The 17,289-nt window shown below is 37.4% G+C and overlaps 1 protein-coding gene across 6 annotated transcripts in view; it reads right to left on the bottom strand.

Moving 5' to 3' along the window:
* Positions 1–1,120: 1,120 nt before the first annotated feature.
* TRIM2 (tripartite motif containing 2) overlaps positions 1,121–17,289 on the bottom strand; it is a 76,000-nt gene continuing 59,831 nt past the window's right edge. For 5 of the 6 annotated variants that reach the window (XM_067297827.1, XM_013951813.2, XM_013951817.2 and 2 more), the window contains 4 exons: positions 11,705–11,873; positions 9,835–9,905; positions 6,637–6,777; positions 1,121–5,625 (listed from right to left, as the gene is read on the bottom strand). In XM_067297827.1, coding sequence (XP_067153928.1) covers positions 5,473–5,625; positions 6,637–6,777; positions 9,835–9,905; positions 11,705–11,873 — 534 coding nt within the window. In that variant the 3' untranslated portion in view covers positions 1,121–5,472. Of the gene's footprint in view, positions 5,626–6,636; positions 6,778–8,546; positions 8,586–9,834; positions 9,906–11,704; positions 11,874–17,289 lie in introns of those variants that run through there. The other variant, XM_067297828.1, reaches the window with a different exon arrangement.

Below are 17,289 nucleotides of genomic sequence, written 5' to 3'. Positions count from 1 at the left end.
CTAAAAGATCATGCTGTCATATTTGTGCAGAATTCAAGTTAAGTACCTTGGAAAGGCCAAAGAGGAAGTTGGCCGTTTACTGCAAAACTCTCCTGGTAAACAGTGGTGTTTCCCATTCTCCACATCTTGCCTGCCTGTCTGTCTGATTTTGCTCATTGTCACAGGGGACAGAAGCCAAATAAAACCTCTTGTATAATGCTGAACTTCAGAGCAGATATACAACATACTGCAGTAAATTCAGCACCAAAAAAAACTTTTCTGAAGCTCGATAAACAAAACCGGTCCATTATGTTGTAGTAAGATTGTCTTCAGGAAAAAAAAAGGCCTCAAAGCATGGCTGCTGACATTCCCTATCACTTGCAAGAAAGAACAAAAACTGGATTCTTTTAGAAGGTTTTGGCAAGATCCATGAAAAGGGCAACTGCTCTGTAATTCAGCTGCCTCCCTTTGTGAGTGTCCTGCCACCAAGCAAGCACGTGTTACCGAGTCTGACCTCTCTAGTCCTCTCCAGCCAGATTGTTTCCAAGCCAAACAACACATCAGAATGTCTCTTACTTCTTAAGTGACTTCCCGATCACGCTGATTTCTCAAAGGATTCAGTGTTGGAGAGTTCACCAGCAACCAAGAAGACACAAGTACTATCTAAAAGGAAAGTTTACATGGGTTAAACAGTTGTTCTTAAAGGAAGAGCCAGGGTGAGCTCCGAGGACCAGTTTCCTTTTCTTCTATAAGAATTTACATTTGGTTTTCTGCAGCAGATCCCTGAAAGGTTATAGCTGAAAGGTACTGTACTCTTGTGATATAAATGAAAAAGCCTATGACTCATAATCTTACCACCACCAATGAAAATATTACCTCTGATGACTGAACTTAAGGAGGAGGGGAGAAGAAAAGGAAGCTCCAACTCCCCACCCTCTTCCCAACAAGGACCCAAGTCTTTCTTTCCTCTGTGTCTATGTAAAAGTTAAACACCCACGAAACAATTATAGTTTTCCTGCCTTGTGACCTATGGTATCAAGGTTTCCTTTTGGAAAAAATTAAGCATCTCTCTGCATTATGGGGATATTTTTAGGGACAGTAAATATGAGGCATATGACAAACAAATCCTCAACCATTAAAATAACAGAGGAAACAAGCTTTATTTTTATTATTTGAAATTTTTGTGCGTGGTAAAGGTACACATTTGACTCTGGTTTTCCTACATTTCCAAGACAGAGTATATTTTGTTTTTATCATCAGCTAACGCATTGAAAATACTGTGGCACACATGAAGCTAAAACTACACACACACAAACACTTCGATGCACATCTTTGATCCTTGACCTTAAGGAGGCAAAGTTTGTATTTAGCCTCACAGGGGTTTAAAAAAAAAAAAGAAAGAAAAGAAAACAAGTGGCAAGAATATTTCATTATCAGTTTTCAGACAGTGCAAGACTTACATGTACACAAAACGTATGGAATTGACTTACAAAGATGGAATGTACAAAAGCTTTAAAAAAAAGAGAAAAAAGAAGAAAAAAAAAAAGAGAGAGAAAAGACAGACTCCCAGAACCAGAAAGCTACAGTGTATCAGCTGGTACAGATTTCTAACACAGGGATACTGCCATACACTATGCAGCTTACAGAACATTCCCATGTCATAACGCCAAAGCAAGAGTGTCTGGGTTAAGGCCGTGTTGCTCACAAACATCAACTGAAGTGCTGTACATTCATCAGAAATAACACAACCAATTAGGCATCATCCTACTCCATAGCACAAATACCTTTCGTGCACTCTCCACAAACAGACCAAAACAATCACTGCTCACAATTCTTAAGAAAATTTTCAGCGTACATCATGATTTCATAACTAGTTGTCACCCACAACTGCAGGTCATTCCTTTATAACAAACACAACATATTGGGCACTTATAGTTCTCAATATGGCAACACTAGATCCTTAGTTATAAAAAATATTGACATAAAATTGAAAGCCTTCTAGCTTTTACAGAACAGTATTTACTAAGAAATAACTCTCCATCTACATTAGAGAAATGCTTCCCTTAAGCCATTTTCCTTTTCTTTTTCAGCTACTTTGCTGCTGTTTTAACCTATGTAAAATCCCCTACTGTTTGTATTGTATTTAACTGAACAGATCCTTTTATTCTATTCAAAAAATAATGAAAATACAGTTGGTTAGTTTGTCCTAAAATACTCCAAATTGCACAAGATCCGATAACCTTTTGAGATTACTTTTGAGTTGAAGCTTAGTTAAATGAAGCACATACTTTCACCATTCATGCTGCGCTGCTCGTCAATTAGCATTCCAGTGAAGTCAAGGGAACATTTGGTTATACCTGAAATTTGGCAGCAGAATGCCTATAAAGCCTTTAATAAATGCTAACAACTCAGTAAATCAAGTAGTGCAATTCTGACGTTCACTTAATTGGATGCGAAAACAATCTGTCAATTTTTTAGAACAGAATTTCTGCTTTGGTTGTTCATTGTAAGTTTTGTAAGCCAAGCGTTTTAGCTAAGTTGGCTTCAAAAGTACACTGTAAAAGCAATGCGTTTCCCAGTCTCCCTGTGCCAGGCAGATAAGGTCAACCTTTGGAAGGGAATACCCTATACCACTGAATTTAAAATTGTAACTGGCAGCATTCACTATGTGAAGGAATTCCAGATTAATGCCATTTTTCAACTGCAGTGAGTGCTGCTCTGGTGATAATGTCTGAAAATTCAACAAGATTAAAAAAAAAAAAAAAGAATCTTCCATCTTGTGAAAAAACCCACATCCCAGCTAATGTCTGTTATCTTGGTTGCAAGGGGGTTGTGTGTAGAGTTCCATATTTCATCAGGATGCAATGGATTGACAGAAGTTATAGAAAATGCTGCTAAACAATACAAAGTCAAAATCTTTTGAAGGAAAGCGTATGCATGGAATAGCATAGTCTTAAGTATATGTTTTGACATATAGCTTAGGGTCTGACTCCTGTGGTCCTCAGAATTCCTGGCAATGGAGGATTTGGCCATGTTTCTTGAGTGGAAACCATTCAAGTTTAGTAAAATACTATTACAGAAATTCAAATCTGGAACCAAATTTGATTAATAGTATCCATAACTGACAGCAAGAGCACACTTCTCATTTTCTTTTAAGTTTCTACCTCAGAGAATCAGTGCAACCTTTTTTCTTTGTTAATAAATACAGTGAAAATGTTACATATCTTTTTCATTGATAAATAAATCACTTAAGGGTATTCCAATGGCAGAAACTGCATGCATGTCAGAAGGTTGCTTATAAGGACACTTATTAGAATATTATTTGATCATCATAAAATTTGATTTACAACTTCACAAAATTTTGAGAGGACAGTTTCTTATGTAATAACTGAGGTGACTATATCTTCTTTGGAATTTTAGGACAAACTCACTTCAAGCAGAAGATAATTTGTTCTCTTGGTAATAACAGACTTGATTTTTTACATTTCAAAAATGTTACCACCAGTTTCTTAGCCATGTTGTATGGTCCAAACCTTAAGCCTTTTACACAAAACAATTATTCCAATGAAGTAAGGAGACTTGCTTTGAACAAGAATTTGTAAAATTGGTTCTATATGCAAAAAATAAACATGGGAAAGAGAAGGAGATATTTCTAAGAAACAGCAATTAAAAAAACCAGACAAACTGCACATTTACGAATTTTAGAGTCTGCATTTTTACAAGTCAAACACATCTTTACAGAAAATCATTAGTTTTTCTTCAAATTCATTGAAACAACCTTAACCTTTTAGAAATAAGACAAATACTTATAACAAGTAATTTCACAAAAATTTCTTTCAGTTTTGCAGACATGCTTAAAATACTCCCCTGGTCCTGACCCAATGCCCTTTTGTTTCAAATTCCTAAAAATTAGAAAAGAAAGATTCTTCTTCCCAGACTATTTTAGGCATTGGCAGCAAGCCAACCAGCTCCTCAGATGAGATCTAAGAGTAAGCACTACTCTGTATTACGGTATGGTAGCAATACATCTTTTGACCATTAGGTTTAGAATTAATAATAAAACCAATGCTACTTTAAAAAAAGACAAGTACATACTTAAAAAAACATTAAAAATAGAACCAAGTAATATGACTGTAAGGATTTCCAATTAAATTAGTACTTCAACAAAGAACGCAGTAGAGATATCCGGCAGAAAGAAGGAGGGATGTTTTTCAGAGTACTGCCATTATCAAATGGCATACATACGTTCCAGTTTGCTGAAATAACCTACATTTACTTTGTTTTTGCATCAATCAGTCATACATACATACATACAACATACATACATACATACAAACAAACAGGAAAAAATCTCGCAGTCCTTATTTTGTTCTCTAACAAAATTCCCTTGATGAAGGACTTCGGGAATTGGTTCAAATTCATTCTTACTTGTAATGTATTTTTCTCATGTTAAAAACAAATAGCTTTGGTAACCCTTGGCTTTCTTATACAACCTCTGTTAACCATAGTTCCTTTGGTTGTATAATGTAGGTCCTCCACAGGGGTACCTCTCTGGCTTTCTGTCCTGTGGGATGCGGCATTTTATTTGTTAATACAACGAGTTGCCTTAAGGAAATATGGCAATGAACACATATAGAAGAGTGGCACACATGAGGTTAATTGAGTTGACATCATAATAACCCTGATCCTAATGAACTCTTTTGGTGTCAAAAGGTCTGTTGTTCTACAGAAATTCAGCTCTCACTAATGTATCATTACAATTAAGGTTTTCCAGAGCTTTAGAAATGTCAGGTCTCTGCAAAGTCCTTACAGCACATTAAGCAAGAGGAAGAGTGAAAAATAAGCACACGAAACAATCCTTCATTAATCCCACATGAGTAGGGAATTTGCATTGATTCTCATAGTGCTGAATGTTGAGCTGTTAGGTCTGATGGTTAGAGCTAGACGGATTTTGTATGACTTAACATTATACCTTTACTAAAAGGACCTACTTGTTATAGTTATTAAGACTGAAGAATGTTAAAAGTGTAATACCTACCATGATAATCAGATCTTGAAGATTCCCAGGATCACCTCTGGGTTAAATAATGCATAACAATGACACTTTTTCAAATTTGGAAGCTCTAAACAGGAGCTACCCTTTGCAGTCTTCAGAAAGCTTTGGGGATTTTTTCCCCAAATTTTTCTCATTTTTGCCTAATTAGTTAATTCCAGTTCCATACGTTGCAGTTTGTGTTTAATATCACATTGTCTTTATGAATTCATTTAAAGAGGATTTTGTGTGTTAGCCCATACAATAAAAAGTTCAGTGAGGAACGTAAGAGGTGCAAGTCCTATGTAAACAAGGTAAGTTTGGAAATTAACATGAGAAGTCCATAAGAGACTCCTTCATTATTAAAAATGAACTCATTAAAGTAGGAGATATCCTGCACTGGATCTCAGGGACCAGTCTTTTCTTAAGGGTGGATGATTATCCAGCTCCAGAGCTCATTGTTACTGTAAGTATCGATAAACCTTGAAGCAGTGATTTCCAGAGTCTGCAACTACAACATGGCCATCTGAAGTTAGGGCCAGACCTTGGGGACCATAAAGTGGGTCAGCAGAGGTGTTAATGTAGGATAAAAACGATCCACTTCCATCAAAAACCTTTGAGGGTAAGAAAGCACATAAGAAATGTTATGAATAAAAAAGAAAAATAGTGGACAAAATTCTGCTTTCAGTTATACTATTATACTTCTCATTTCTGAAGCTGTTGGCATACACTAGAATAAACAAGGGTAGAATCTGATCTGCTATTCTCATAATATGCAAATTCATATGCAAATATATTTTCTTATTAAAAATAACTATTTAAGGCTACCAGGGCCTTTGTCAAGAATTAAACATACAATGAAATAATAATAAAAAAGAGCACATCAGCTGTTCCTTGCTTTAAAAATAGCCAACTACAATAAATCAAACTCAATCAGGAACTTGATCAACACCTCGTTTTCCTAACAAATATTACTGTTGTGGCTAGTGTGACTCTCCTAGGTTCCCACATACAGAAAACCAGGATTTGTTTATACTGTTGACAATGGTTCATGAGAACAACTCATCAGCAGCTCCCTCATTTTTATATTCAGTGAAACTAATATGTAAGCTTAGTTGTTTACTAGGTATTCTTTGGCAAATGAGAAAGGACTTTGTGATTAGCACTTGAAAGATAAAAAGACTCAACTCTGATAACATAAAAGCAGAATATTTTTTCAACATTTAAAAGAAGATGATAAAAATCTGCTGCTTTTGCCTCAGGGTCTTAACAGATCATTTGCTTTTTCATGTTTTCTACCATGTTTCCAATCTTTGTTATGGTGATTATAAATTACTATCATCTCAGCAGTGTTTATAAGTCTCCTAAGTCCTAATAGCTTTTGGGGAAATGTCTGGAGTCAAAAGTCTTAGTCACAGTAACTATCAGACTTGTCACACAGAGAAGACCACAGCCTGACACCGCCTCTTCTAAAAGCAGACAGACCAGCAATGAGGCATACAAAAGGCTGTGCGAGAAACCACATTATTTCTAATGCTGCTATCCTGCTTCTTAGGAAGACTGGCTTGGGTTATCAATCCATTATTCTTCCTAATCAAGCACCTTTGAAAAATACAAATGTCTACCTGTATTCGGCTGTTTCCCCAATCTGCTACAATAATATTTCCATTAGAATCTACAGCTACTCCAGTTGGTGCATTAAATTGTCCATTTCCTTCTCCATTCGATCCAAACTTTAGTATGAATTCTCCCTCCTGGTTAAATACCTGTATTGGATTAAAACAAAAACTTGAATATAGCATCATGTCAAATATTACTAATCATCAGCTACCAGTCCACCTATTAACACAACTGGGAATTGGAGAGTACTCAGGAACACTCCCCTACACGCACACACACACCTCCTCCTTCTCAGTGTGGGTATTTATAATTCTCATTTTGTTCTCTCATTTTAGAAATGCTTAGCAGAGTGATATATTTACATTGCAAAAAAAAACAAGGTTGGAGCAAGGGTCACTTATATCCACATTTTCAAATAGCTGGTAATTTTACATTTCAATATGTTCAAGCACTTGAAAACTTCATGAAATTTTGAGTTGTGAAGAAGAGATGACATCAGACAACAATAAAAGAATGAAGAATTCACTGACAATACCAGCACCAGCCTACACTGTGAAAACAAGTTAAGTAAAATAAGAAGCATTTCTAAAATCAAACAAGCCAAAATCTTTGGGAGCCCGAAAATGGGATAAGGACAGAGCCCACTCTCCACTCTTGTGTCTTCTGTATAGAAAACTACATGGTCTAAGACTAAAGACAGGAGAAAAGGTTTTTGTCTCTCCCTCCAGCCCCATTACGGTATTTCCCTTCTCACTTAAGATCTGATTCAGCCCAGACACACAGGTGGAGGGTCCTGGGAACCTCTGCAATTTGTGCATCTTGAATTAATATGAGTGGTGTGCAGGTATGGTATCTTGCCAGCACTGGCGGCCAGTCACAAGGAAACAGGACTGAGCAGATACACTCTTTTCTCTGACTTTCATAGTCTAATAAGCCTTAAGAATCACAGCATTCTGCCCTCTGTGTAGGTTGTTCAGCAACTGCATTTGCCGTGATGGTGGATAACAGGTTTAGACAGCAGGAAATGGAATCAATCAATGAATATTCTGTCAGCGATCTTGATGCACCAATGCGACCAAGTGAGATAGAGGACAGATAATTTACAACACATCATAAGCATCTCCATTTATTTTGGTCCATCTTGGACTCAGGCTCATCTGTGCCACAAGGTCCAACAGCATTCTTAGGGACCATCTGTGGCCTGCACAAGAAAATGCAAGGATCTGAGAAATGCCAAGTGCACACTGAAGTGCTCAGAAGGTGGAAGATGTGCAGAAATCATCCTATTCTGGATCACCCACAGTGGACAAAGTTATTTGGGGGTGGAAATTATGTTGGTGTCTCAGATGACAAAAAAACGTAGAAAGAAGTCAACTGATAAAAAAAGCAGATAAAGATGTATCACTCTCTTCATGGGTTATAATGCGGATGGTCACCAAAAGAACAAGGAAGAGGCCTACATTGACTGGGATTTTCCATAGAGGATGCCTGAAGGATGAACACGCTTGAAGGTCAAAAGGGGAGGGAGGATAATTTTGCTGAGTGATAATGTTTCATTCCTTGGTAGCAGGAAGAGGTTTTGGAAGCCATGAGAGTGATCTGAGCACCCAAAACTTATTCTCTGCTTTTTTCCTCCCACTATCTAGCAAAAGATAATTAGCATCACCCAATGTGTAAACAACTCTCCAAAGCATCAACAATTATCTGTACTTGTATTAGAGAACACTACAAAAATAAGAATCTTTTCCAGTTAGAACCAAATTGGAACAAATAACATTTTTATCCCATTGAGTCACACCAGAGACAGACGGGAACGCTCTGTTCTCATTAGGAATGTAATAATTTTAAATTCACTAAGATGCCACACTTCTTACATCTCTTCACTAGCTTTTGCTCATTTTAGGTTGTCCTTGTTGCAAACTCTCTCCAGGCGTTCTTGTTACCGCAGCAAGCCCTGTTGGTGAAGGGATAATTTATGGAGTCATAGGCCTCCTGCTGCTAACCACGTAAACAACCTGCTTTAGGGCTCCTGCAGCAGTCTTGGTTTCTTTGTTGTAATCCAAACCGCCTGAATTGCTGCTTCCTCTCTAATTCCAAAAGCATATAAAAGCAAGGTCACTATTCAAAAGCTAGATGATTCAACACCATTAAAGATGCAATACCACATTAAGGTGTATATGATCAGCAATAGGCAGACAGTGATTTCATATGTCATATATAAGAGTTATCATTGCAGCTACGAATACTGATGAACTGGTTGGGTACATCTTTCTCTTCTATCAGAGTAGGCAGTCATTAAGTGAAATCCTAGGGATTTCACCAGTGTGTGTGATCGGTTCACATGCCCTGAAAATGCGTGTACAACAGCATTCTGTTGCCCATTCGGTGTTGGTGCTGGTGCACCTAGTGAGAGAAAAGGAGCATGGAAAGTGACTGAAAGGGAATTTTAGGTCCTGAAAACAAACACACACAGGTGGTTAACTTCTTATGCAATGGCCTGTATAGCTCCTTAATATACATGTACCAGCACATGACATGTGAACAGTTATCCTTGTTCTGGTTTATTACTGGGACAAACAAATATACTGACCTATCTTACCATGACTGCTTAATATGCTATGAGTCAGGACTTTTTGTAAGTATAAGGACTAGTGGCCAGTTCTGCTCAGTGCGGGGGTCACTGGATGAAAATTGATGGTCTGAGTTACACAGGTGTTAAGACTATCAGGTCATAAATAGATCCAGTAATCTTAAAACCTACAAATATGTAACTAAAGATTGTCATGCGTCTTCACTTTGTTATACTTTTATTCAACTAGAACTGTGGGAACCTTTTACTGAGAAACTCTAATGCAGGACTTTCTTAAAATAGGAGAGAGCATATGGTAAATAACAGGTTTAGCAGAGGGCTAATAAAGAATAAGTAATTTGGTATTATTTGTCTCAGCTACAACTTATGTTTAAACAATTGAATTAGAGAGCATCACTGTGGCACCAAAGACAACTAATTATATCTCCATCAAGCAATGCACTGCATGCAAAGGTCTCTGAATGCACAGTCCTCATATGGAAAACCTTCTTTCATATCAGGCCTCATACCTATACAGCATTATCTCTTTGTTTTTTTTAACAATCTTTGTTTTCCCCAGGGAAGTAACATGATAAAATAAAAAGCTTTCCAAATTGGCATTAATTGACAGTACCTTGACAGAATGGTTATGAAAATCTGTAACAATAATTTCATTGTTGCTGTTCACAGCTGCAAAATGAGGACCTGCAATGCAGAAGAAGAATGAAATAATAAAAATAATACTACTAAGTCAAAAGGTTTGCTTAAATATAAAAATTATTCAGCCTGCCAGAAGATTATGTTTGGCTTCTGAGCCATAATAGTCAAATTGGGAATGTCAGTTTCAAATTAAAAGTATTTTCAATCCATGTTTAAAAAAGGTCAGCATGCTTTTTTGTAAACATGAATCATTTCTTTTTCAACCATTCATCAGTTAGTGTTATCAATCAGCATTGTTCATTCCTTCCTCTCTCATATACAGATAACTATGTAGATATTTATATTCTCATTAACAAGACAAAGCAGGTAGTGCTTAGGGATAAATTTGTGCACATATTGAAAATAATTTTCAAAAATATTCATGTAAAGTTTTAAATGAAATCATCTATGCTTTGTGTGTTTACTTCTCGCAAGCATTTCGGCAAACAAATTTTAAGACAAACAGTAAAAGTTACTTAGAAGAAACTAAGTTTCTAAGGAAACTGAGAAACTAAGTTTCTCAGAAACTAAGTAAGAAGAAACTAGTTTGTCAACTAAATTGACAAAAACATTTATGAATATTGTCAGGAAAAAAGTGCATTTTCCATTTTGCTTTTTATATTGAACTATGTGTACAAGCTGAGTAAAAAACAAATTTTAACTTGAAAACAGGCAAGTACCTGAGCCAAAATACATGGCACTATTTTGACTTACTAAACAAATCCGGACAAATCAGGTTTCAATTTTTACAATACATTAGTACAGAGTACAAAAAGGGTAAAAACCTTTGCACTCAAAACATTCAAGTAATGACAGTTCACCTGCTTTATGCAGTCTATCACCAAGAAGAGATGATGCATTTCTCAAATATACTATTACAGAGCATTTGCACACATGTTTTCATGAGACATGCTTATGAATTTTAAGTTGAAGGAAACTGGACATACACAGAAAATTTTGGTGACACTTAGCTGTGTTAGAGCCAAAGCTCTGATAAAAGTTGTACTTGTGTCATAACACATTGAAAGAGATCTCAAGTAAAATGAAAGCAGTATACAATTAAAGCTAATTCTCTTTGGTGCTATCAGAACATTAGACCAGTTTATTTCTACTTATTCAAAGTGACCAAACACCTGCAAAATTATCTGCATAGCTAATTTGGCAACTTCATTTCCAATTATGAAAGAACAGATATTTACACAAAATACGTATCAGTTTTTACCTAATTACTGAATTACCTAATTACCTAAAATACCTAATTACTTGATCTTATTGAATGACACCATGGGCAAGCAATCAGTTAAATACATAAGTGGCAATTTCCCCAAACTGGTATTTTGCATATGCATAACTCTGTCTTCCTGATATCAATCTTAACACTATCACATTATGCCTATTTTCTAATGTGAAGATATTACTTAGGGCATTAGTTAATGTGTATATGATCATTGGAAACACAAGGCATTGTGTTTGAGTTGATTATCATTTACAGATGAGCGTGGGCATTACAAACCATTTATAAAATGCTATTTAAGATCAAAAGGTCATTGGTCATTGATCTGAAATGCTTCCAGGCACAGAGAGGTAGATAAAACAGACTGGTTACAGCTATATTTGAAGAAGAGATGTTTCAGCCTTCTTGACCAGTTAAATAAATGGTGAATAGTAGCTGTACATATAGTAGACCCCTCCCACCACCAGGAAAAAAGCAAATAGGATATAGCGTCTTCAACATGCTCAAACATCATGCAAATGTGAGCAGAAGAGGCAAGAAAAGGGGATTTACATATTACCATCAAGTGTACCTGCAAACTGCTTGTCACCATTTCCTCGGCTACCAAACCTGGTAACTATTTTCCCATTTGGTTGGAAGATGAACACACAGCATGCTTTATTGTCCACCACTATGATGTGTCCATTACGATCCACAGAAACACCTTTAGGACCCATGAGCTTTCCAGACCCAATTTTGGCCTAAAAGGGAAAACACAAAACAGAAAAATATGTTGGCACAATAGAAATAAGTTAGTACAGTTCAGACATCTGCTGTAATGGGCACAGGCACAATGTAGGATGGAGTGAAATTTTGTGATCAGAAGTTTGCCAGAGGAAGTCATTGCTTTTATTGGCTCTTATTGCACACTTCATCATTTTTTCCTTCATCTGAAAAGAAAGAACGTTTTCTCTATGTCCAATTGTCAGAGCAGAAAATCTACCACCTCAGAAACTGAGGAGTCCAAATATACAACTCAGGACTAACACAATCATCAGAACTGTGTGTTTTGATAAACTATAGGATGTGTCAACAACCATCAAAAATGGCTGTATAGCCTACACTAGTGTACCAGGAGGGAAGAGAGACAGACACCAAGGACCTCTGGACACCATTCCCGAGTACAGCAACAACCTGGTTATGGATGGGGAAGCAAGTCTTTACCACTGCCTGCTACATGAAAGAAGTCAGAGCTGACTCTCGGCGCACCAAAGCTAGGTGGGATGCAGGCGATGATGTATTCTGTAGCCTTTCTTGGGCAAATGAGGCACCACGCAGGTCCTGAGCACTCTTGGAAATAATTTGAGCAGACCTAAAGCCCAGGCTAACCTCAGTGTCTTCTGCCAGACCCATCTGAGATTGCTTCACTTACTGCTTAGACATATTAGGTGACAGTTGAAACCTGCACAGGAGATAGGGTTGTGCTGCCAAGCTGCAAATCAAGCAATCTTTGAAACACTAAACAAAGCAAAGTTGCCTCAGTCTTACATGTAATAAAAACATTTCCATCATTGTAAATAGGTCTTGTGATCACCAAAACCATCTATCAGTATAATTGGCAACAGGAAGGTAAATAATATTGTAGCAATGGAAAAGCCTTCAGAGAAGATGAGGTGGATCTCACACGCAGTGAATTATTTGGAAAGGTTAGAGAGCTCTCAAAATAAATCAGAAAATGTTAGAAGCATAGTGCACAAACACTGGAATAGGCTATTAATATAGCTTATTTTATATGTATAAATGGCTATGTATAAATTACTTATATAAAGAGGCTATACACAAATCAGTGTATTTACACAGCTGATTAATTAGCCCACGTGTGTTTGTGATGACAGACTGACTGGAGATGGTAGATTAGGTTACATTTTAGCCTTCCTCTCCTCCTTCTCTTCTTACTCTTTTTCCTTTCTGCACCTGGAGACGAAACTGTTCAGCTCAATCTTGTGTTTTGAGTTTGGTTCACCCTGCTTTCTGTTACGGTCAACAATTGCAGTTCATTCTCCAGGGTGAGGAGCTGTGGGAAATGCTCCAAATTGCACCCCAGCAGCTCAGGCCATTGCAGATGAGAGCAGGGAGAGGTCACTGGGAAGATGAGCTCATGATTGATCTCAGTCACTGTAACCAATACATTACTAGAAGTCTCTTGATTATTACTGTGATGAGTATAGTATAAATGTACTGACTGAATAGGGGTAGTAAACAGACAAACAACCTGCAGATGACTCCTGATTGAAGAGCTGTAGCTAGAATAGAACTAGTGAATATTAGATCCCTCTTCCTGAGCACAGGATCTGCAAACAGTAGCTACAGTCAGCATCACTCCTTCCAGAAGTACACAGGTGGCCATCACTAGCCTAGATATATGCTTAGATTGTCTCACAAAAAGCAGCATGAAGACAAGGGGATCTAAGAACAACAGCCACCGCATCCCACCCAGCCCAGGGCAAGCAAAGATTGGGGCAAAGCCTTTGTAGAACCTTGAGCTATCCAGGCGTCCACCCAACGAGATGTTAGGATCGCCTCCCAACTTTTTTCACATTTTGCACTAATTTGCTTTATTTTCAGCCAGAGACTCTAGAAACTGGTTTAATTGCATAAAATCAACTGAGTTTTCACCTTTCAGTTAAGAAAGGGTTGTAAGAATATCAACAAATTGTTTGGGTTTTGGAATATAGCAACTTGTCTTTTTTTTGTCTTTTTTTTTTTTCTAATGACAGATTTTGAAGCAGTTATGACTGAATCCAGGTTGAAATATCTGGTCCAAATATCTGATCTCCTGCCAGCCTGTTTACGTCTCTGGACAGGCAGTCCAGCAAGCTGGCCAGGTTGAAGTAATGGATCACAGAGCTTCCCAATCCTATAGTAATTTGTCAGAGACCATCCTACAAACTGGGGTCCATCCCTTTGGTGGAGAACATTGTTTCCTATTTCCATCTGAATTTAAATGAAGCAGATATTAAGATACACATATGAGTCCATGGCTAACTACCTCAAGGGAGGAGAGATTACAGGGCACAGAGAAGATCCATTACCTAACTCATTCCTCTCAATTCTCAGATGATTTCAAAGCAACCAACCATTTAATATTTGAAGAAGCTCAACTACCCTTAGTTAACACCAGGCTTCTACTTCATTGGGCATTCTCATGGCAGGGGTTGCAGGTACAGAACAGGAGCCAACTCAAAGTTCTAGGCTCCCCAAGGCCATCTAGCGTACGGTCACCAGCATTCCTACATAGCTTCTTTCAGTCTCAAATAAAGAAAACTCCAGGGAGTAAATCTTGCAGCTTCAAGACTATGTTTAGCCAGCATGCAAAGATCATGTGTCTATTTATATTCAGGTACATATACTCTTATAAATTGCTAAATATTTAGGCAAAAATCACACAATTAAATCACAGTAAAATACCCCAGGGAAAACTATTAAAAATGACTTTCTGTTCACCAGTGGAAAGATATGAGCAGACCCACAAAATGCATTCAGGTTTGCATAACAGCAAAGCAGGAAAACAATAAACCAAATGCAAATCAACACATTTATTTCCTTTGGGGTCATTAAATCATGTTCCCTTCTTTCCTCTGGGATGCCCGTGTGTTTATCTGCTTGCGCATTGCACCACCTCCTTACCATCTTTCCAGGATTCCTAAGGAAAAATGACTCAGACTCATGAGTACAGTGTCTTCCTGCCCATATAAATACATATGAAAAAATTCATGAATAAATCATGTACTACACTAATGGGCACTCAGTGCTGAGAAGAGTAATAAAAATCACTATTCCTGGGCCAGGATTTAAAATACAATTTGCAGGCAGCAATAAAATATGCCCAGCTAGAGTTTGCAGTGCTTGCTACTAAAAATCTCTGTTTCCAGTTTAGATCAAAATGTGCTGATGACACATCACTGGGTCTGGCTGAACACATGCTTTGTGTATTTTTATTTCAGAAGGTTTCTTAGAATTATAGGTTTGATTATTTAGAACAGAACATTATGAAATCCAGTCACTCCTGTTAAGTATATGAATGGAAGCATTCTCAGACTTTTCTGCCATTAGAAATGAATAAAGTATAATGAATCATCTAAATGCTTAATACAAATAACATGTTTAAATGAATTCAGTCAAGGACATTATGTCCTCATTTTATAGTCTCCTATGAATTTAGATTCATTTTCAAATATGTGTTTATAAAGTCACCCCACTAGGGTGGAAAATATTGTACTGTGGGATATTCTCAGAGGTGAAAAAATGAGTTGGCATATATAAAAAATTTAAAGGCTTTTTTCCTATAATGCCAGGTTTGTTAGGGCTTTAAGTTTAGATTCACTGATCTTGTTACTGTCAGAAAGGTTCACAATTGTTAGGAATTAATTTACAGACTTTAAATGCACCTTTTTTCCTTTTTGACAGCTTCCCTAATATGGAGATATAGCTTTGTAACACATTGCGACATCACACGACAAATGGATTTATCATTCATGTGACTGTCTTAATTCAGCTGTGACCAGCAACCAGCTTCAAGCAGCTCCCGTCTTAATTCTTTTAATGAGACAAGAAAAAATAAAAGTCTGACAGATAGAACCTTTCCTTCAAACTTTTCCCACCTATCTTAACTTGATGTCTTAACTTGACTTATAGCTCTGGTTGGCTGATAACAGTCTATCTTAGATGTGATCCTTCAAGACTAGAAAGAAAATAATTCCCCCCTCAGACAACGAAGAATCATTCTCCTAGCCCTACTCTACAGTTCCTTCGCTAAGTTTGAACGCCAGCACTACCACAGAAGCTGCTATCGCTGCTTCAGCATGCATCCTCTCTTTAGCCTAGCAACACCTCTTCTATAGCAATTTTGTTAAGCAGTTTCAAAGTAATTTCCAGATGAAGCCAGCACTGTTATCTGCCTTTTATAGATGGTGACACATCAATAGTTGCCCATGAGACCTGTGGCTTAGCCAGAATCAGAAGCCCCAATTCCCAAGACCCTGTCTGATGCTTTGTTGTTCACAGCATAATACAGCCTTTCATTTTAAGAAACTTATGTTTTGGTGTAACCTTAGATTAAGGTTTGTCAAGCTCCACATTATGCAAGTTTTACAGCCTTGAGAAAACTGAGCTCTGTCTCCGTTCCTAGCAAAGACTGAGGAAGGTGACACGTTTCTGCCTGGCAGGGGAGCCTGCTAGGGTGCACCAGCCAAGTTCTGTAATCAGGCAGATTCTTGGGCCTGGCTCCAGGGGAAATTTGCTTCTGGCTCACATGACTGTTAAAATGTTGCAAAGGGAGAGTAAGGGTAAGTAAATGCAGAAAGAGGAGGACAACAACAAAAAATAGCTAGATTAAGTTCAAAACAGACCCCTGACAGTGCTGAGTTAACAGCTAGCAGATCACCTGCATCAGAGATGATGAATGATGTCTTGCAGCCATGATCCTTTGAAGGGAAACACCATTAACCCTTTATCTATCTCCCTGTGCATCTTAGTACACATTGCCCAATTTAACCTGACAAAGCCCCTGTGAGAGTTGCTATTGCCAACAGACAAGAAATTACATGGCTTTGCCCAAATTCCCACAGACACAGATCTGTTATATCCCTGTCCTGTGCTTCAACAATATGATTATGCCTGTTCTCCATACATAAAATATTTCTACAAACTTTCTTGTATTTTTCTCTTTTAAATATACTCTGTTGCATTTAAATCTAAAAATAGTATTTTACAATATAAGTAATGTTTCATCTCCCATTTAATCAGTCTAGTCATAAGAGCTATAAAATCTGATGTATTGACTTGAATTAACCACACAAACATTGCCAACTTTGCATAGCTGTGGCAGTCCAACAAAAACACCGACTAAAACAAAGCTAGGCCCTAGTCAGAGGAGCTACCTTATTATTAATTTTTTTCAATGCTTGTCTTCCTGATGGCAACGTATAACACATAGGGTCCTGGCTCCTCCAGAGCCATGGCTTTTTTCTCCAGAGCTGACACCATCCAAAATACTGGATTTACATTCAGTCTGGAGAAGGAAGGAAAACTAGCCCTCCATCCTCCATGTCCAAATCAAGCCAGTTCACATTAAAGATCTTAATCATTATTTATGCCACATTTAGGTTACTCAGAGTA

The sequence above is a fragment of the Apteryx mantelli genome, chromosome 5, assembly GCF_036417845.1.
Source record: "Apteryx mantelli isolate bAptMan1 chromosome 5, bAptMan1.hap1, whole genome shotgun sequence".
NCBI lineage: Eukaryota > Metazoa > Chordata > Aves > Apterygiformes > Apterygidae > Apteryx > Apteryx mantelli.
The sequence above is the reverse complement of the archived record's forward strand: the minus strand, read 5'-3'. Positions and strand labels throughout refer to the sequence as shown.